Source organism: Psammomys obesus, unplaced genomic scaffold (genome assembly GCF_907164565.1).
Source record: "Psammomys obesus unplaced genomic scaffold, mPsaObe1.curated_primary_1811, whole genome shotgun sequence".
Lineage (NCBI taxonomy): Eukaryota > Metazoa > Chordata > Mammalia > Rodentia > Muridae > Psammomys > Psammomys obesus.
In genome coordinates this window covers 17,066,775-17,071,588 of record NW_026596085.1, presented here as the reverse complement: position 1 = coordinate 17,071,588, position 4,814 = coordinate 17,066,775, and the positions used below count along the sequence as shown (strand labels likewise).

Here is a 4,814-nt window from a genome sequence, read left to right as displayed (position 1 = left end):
CATGAAGGCCTCATGCTTCACAAAGTGGCCCTGGGCATCCAGGAAGTGTTCAGGATGGAACTGGAGGGGCTTCTCCCACACAGTCTCGTCCTTCAGCACGGAGGACAGGTTGGTGATGAGGGTGGTCCCCTGGCAGGAGACACATGGTGTGAACATGGACTGGGGTGGCGCTGTGGAGACCCTGGCCACCATGATCACATTCGAAGTCTCTACCTCACACACTGGATCCTTTCCTGTAACCTCAGCCCTAGAGGCTTCTCAGCGCTCTCTGTGATGCTCTGACATGGGTAAGTGACAAGCAACACAGGTACACACGCTGTCACCTGCCTTTGTAGGTAGTGGATGCTGAACCCCTCCAGCCGTATTTTTGCTTGCTTGCCTTTCTAGCTGGGGAGTCAGGTGTACACAGTACTTATTGCTGCTCCACTTCCTGTACCCACCCAGGGGAAGTTGGTACTGCAGAACTGATCAATTCCAGGCTTCTCGACTGGGGAGCTCAGGCCACTAGCTGGCTGGTGACCATGGACATTGGAGGGCCCCAGGCCTACCTTGGGGATAAGGAAGCCCAGCACTTCAATGTCTCGAGACGTCCTGTGAGGCACACCAAGTGGGAGGACATCCCCAAAGCGCTGCACCTCATGGACCACAGCATTGGTGTAGGGCATGTGGGCCTGGTCTGCCATCTCTGGACGCCGCGCCTGCCCGATGACTTCATCGATCTCCTGTTGCACTCGACCTGGAGAGACAGCACCCCTCAGGGAAGGAGCCCCAGGGGAATGCCCTTTGTCCCTCTACTATACATAAGTTAAGGGCTCAGTCCATGGGAGAAAGATGGCTTCATCCTTGTCAAGCCAGTACTGGGAGCCACAAGTGTCCCAGGTAAACTTAAGGAGTGTGCCTCTACCCCCCTTCTTCTTTATTCCCAGCCCCAGGCAGGCTCACGCTGCACATCCGGGTGCAGGATCATGAGCAGCAGGGCCCAGGACAGTGTGGTTGACGTGGTCACCATCCCCGCCATGAACAGGTCAGCCACCACCATGCGCAGGTTCTCATCATTGAAGCTGCTCTCAGGATTCCCCTTGGCCTGGGCCAGGCAGAAAGGGTGGGCTCAGTGGGGAAAGGAAGCCCCACAATGCCCCTCTCATTGTCCCCGGGCAGCCCAGGTGCTGAGTCACTTACACAGGACCTCACCCATCTGGCCTCACAGCTCACAGGACCTCAGCCCACAGCCCCTGGCTCCATCCCTCACCTTCTCCACCTCAGCCAGGAAGGCATCAGTCAGGTCCCGGGGTGGCTGGGCAGGGTCCCAGGTTGTCTTGTGCTCACTTAGCAGCTCATCCAGCATGGCAACAAAGGCCTTTTGCCCAGGGAAGACCTTGCCAAGCATCCCTGGGATGCGCAGGAGCGCCGGGAACACACCCAGGAACTGTGACCAACAGAGGAACCGGTGGAGAGGCCTGGGGGGGAACAGCCTTGGGTCCCAGCCTCCTCCAGGGAAGACTCACGAGTGAGATAGCCCCTCCAAATTCCCAGGCTCTAACCTTCCTTTTTGCCCTCGCCTTCCAGAAGGGCTATCACGCTGTGGAAATTTCACAGACTCCTGTGTCTTTCACATGGGCAGGTAGCACGGACGCTCACCCTTTCCGAGCACTTGTCCCCAGTCTACCTAGGCTAGCTCCCCCCAGAACACCCTCTCCCTGTCACCCCTGCCTGTCGGTCACCTCCCTGAGAAGCTCCACTGTGTTTAGCCCTCTGGAGACAGACACCCTCCCCCCGGGCCACCGCACCATGGGTAGGAACCCGGATTCCTCCTCGAGGGTAGCTTTCAGCAAGTCCAGCAGCCTGATAAAGCGCGGGTCATCGTACTCGAAGCGGCAGGCATAGAGGAGGGAGGCAATCACATTACACACTGCCTTGTCCAGCAGCGTGTTCGGGCTAAGAGGGCATCCTGGGAGTGGAGAGGCCAGTCAGGGTGTTGGTGATCTGTGCCCCGGCTCGTGCCCACCGATTCATCACCTACCAGTATAGCGAGCGAAGGCGTCACCGAGGCATCTGGCCTCCTCCGTCACCCACTGCTCCAGCGACTTCTTGCCCAGGCCGAAGTGACGCAGGGTGGACACAGAGAAGCGCCGCTGCTGACGCCAGGCAGGTCCATACTGTGCTAGGACCACACCTGGAGGGGCACGCCTAGGCCTGAGGCCTGCCCTACACGCTTAGTACCACCATAAGATCCTCTGTCCGCCCTTTAGCCGTCGGCCTTTGCTGTCTTTTCCCTGTTCCTGTCCCTCCCCCCAACCCCAATTAGGTCCCAAACTGTCTGTCGTCCCTGAACCCCCTCCGGTCCCCATTTCCCCGCTTCTGTCGCTTTCTGCATTTGCCTTGAGAGCGTGGTCCAAAGCCCAACTGGTCATTGAAATGCAGCGGTGGCCGCTCAGCAGTGTCCTCGCTGAATCTCACCAGGGCCTCACGCAGGGCCGTCAACCCATTTAGTACAACCACTGGCTCAAAGGCCAGCTGGAGGCTGAACAGGTCCCCAAAGCGACATCGCAGCTGTAGGCAAGAAGTTAGAGCATTGTCGACAAGCCCGGATTCCACGCTTAGCTGCACTGGATAGGAGTTGGCAGGGGACAGCCGGAGGGGCTCCACGGAAGGAGGATAAAACCTGCTGTTATCTGGGGAATTACCCCGGACTCCTAGCAATCACTCCACCACGACCTTGCTGGTGTCACACATTGCCTGTTGGTCCCTCTGGCACCCCCGTGTCTAGACGAGGAAACTAAGGCTCACGGATGGGAGTAGGGAATCTGAGGATCGGAAAATAGCAAAAGGATGGAAGCAGGCGCTCCACCTCGCTCCACTTCAATTTCCCCGAGGGAAACACTTGTTTCGAATCATGGCCTCTCCCACATTCTCAAGACATTTCCCCCTGGTATGCTGGGATTAAAGGTCTCCACCTCTACATTGGCTTTTTTTTTTTTTTTTTCTTTAAAAATTTTAGATTTGGTTTGTTTTTTGAAACGGTCATTATGTAGTATGGGCCGGCTTGGAACTCAGCAAGTTAGACCAGGTTGGCCTAGAACTCAAAGAAAGATGCCTTCATCTGCCTCCCAAGTGCTGGGAGTGGAAGCGTGCCCCGCTACAGCTCATCCTTAGATCTTCATCTCAGAGACAGTTTCGTTATGTAGCCTAAGGTGGCCTGGAATGTATAGCTCGCCTGCTTTAGCCTGTGACAGGCATGCTGGAATTGGAATGCAACCCCAGGACCACCATCAACCATTATAGTCTGTCTTGGTAACTGGATCTCAAACTGGCTGTTAGGTCCTGTCCCACCTCCTGGAACAGCCTCTGGAAAGGCCAGGGTGTCCTCAGGTCTGCGCCACTGTCCCCAAGGGAAGCCTCTTAACCGTCTTTATCCCGGGGGTCAGCTCCAGGTCCAGCACGTGGTTTCACTACTGCCCACTGTGTTCTGATGGGCAGTTAGCATGGTCTCTCCGCCCTCCAACAATTCTCTTACCTTTTGGAAGCCCGCTGGCATGTTCTGGAAGTCCATCTGCAGCAGGTTGCCCAGCACAGGCCACGGCGCAGGGCCTGGTGGGTATCGGGCAGTCCGGCGCCGGTGCCAATGTATCAGGTCCACCAAAAGCAGGAAGACGGCCATGAATATGGCCACAGACCACAGTTCAGCCCTCATGGCTGCCCTGTTGCTCTCTGGGTTTCTCTAGGAACACCTCTCGGTCCTCACGCCAGCCACCTAGGACCAGGAACAAAAAGCATTATCACAACCTGGGCACTCACCTGGCCTGGCCTGTCCCTTGTAAAGGACCCTGTGCTGCCCTTTGCCCCTTGCCTTAAGCCAAGCCGCTACATTGACCTTGCAGAGTGCAAGGAGGGGTCAAGGCAGGCCAGGGGGCAATCGTAGCCTTAGAGGTCCCTGCCCTTTAAGTCTTTGGGTGCTTAGGCAGGCGAAGGGGACAGAAACCCAGGGGAACTGTGTGAGCTTGGCGTGCTGGTTGTGCTTGGCTGAGTGCTGGGAGCTTCACGAGCAGATGACAGATGGGCCCCCTGCCCAGGCACTTGGTCAAGAGGAAGCTTGCAGGCAGCATAACTTAGAGCTTGAGGGCTTTCCTGGAGGCTTCATTGGAGGACTTTGCTGGCAGCAAGTGAGGGTCAGAGCGGCCCTACCGGCCACTGGGCTATGGGACCAGGGGAGAGGGAGGGTGTCAGCGCATCAGGTGCTCTGGGGGCAGGAAGATGGTCAAGGCCAGGCTAACAGTGTTTCCCTGGCTAGCAGCCTACTCCATGGATGCCATGTTGACCCTAGGGCACACATGCGGCCTCCTATACTCCCCAAGTAGGACACTTACCACTGAGCATTTGAACATTCAGGGGTATACCCCCCCCTTTTAAAAAAGATTTATTTAATGTATATGAATGCTCTGTTTTCATGCACACCAGAAGAGGGAATCAGATTCCATGACAGATGGTTGTGAGCCACCATGTGGTTGTTGGGAATTGAACCCAGGACCTCTAGGAAGAGCAACCAACCAGTGCTCTTAACCACCGAGCCATCTCTCCAGCCTGGGATAGACCCTTCTAAAGCAGCCTTGTAGAGCCCTTAGTAATCAGAGGCTCCATGTGACCAGAAGCACTGGGGGGGGGGGGATGAGGGGCATCGATACATTTATAAAAACTGTAACAAAATCTTTAAGGTGAGCTATTTTATCAAGAAAGGGGTGTGGCCTGGCAAGATGGCTTAGTGGGTAAAGGCACCTGCCTCTAAGCCTGAAAACTGGATAAAGATGGAGGGCTCCTGG

At 56.2% G+C, this 4,814-nt stretch overlaps 1 protein-coding gene across 1 annotated transcript in view; it reads right to left on the bottom strand.

Annotated features, from left to right (window-relative positions):
• Nucleotides 1-4,589, bottom strand: part of LOC129691060 (cytochrome P450 2D4-like) — a 5,789-nt gene extending 1,200 nt beyond the window's left edge. The window contains 8 exon segments of the mRNA XM_055627006.1: nucleotides 3-129; nucleotides 549-736; nucleotides 943-1,084; nucleotides 1,250-1,426; nucleotides 1,788-1,948; nucleotides 2,021-2,173; nucleotides 2,379-2,550; nucleotides 3,515-4,589. Of these exon segments, the coding sequence (XP_055482981.1) occupies nucleotides 3-129; nucleotides 549-736; nucleotides 943-1,084; nucleotides 1,250-1,426; nucleotides 1,788-1,948; nucleotides 2,021-2,173; nucleotides 2,379-2,550; nucleotides 3,515-3,691 (1,297 nt within the window). The 5' untranslated portion in view covers nucleotides 3,692-4,589.
• Nucleotides 4,590-4,814: the final 225 nt, after the last annotated feature.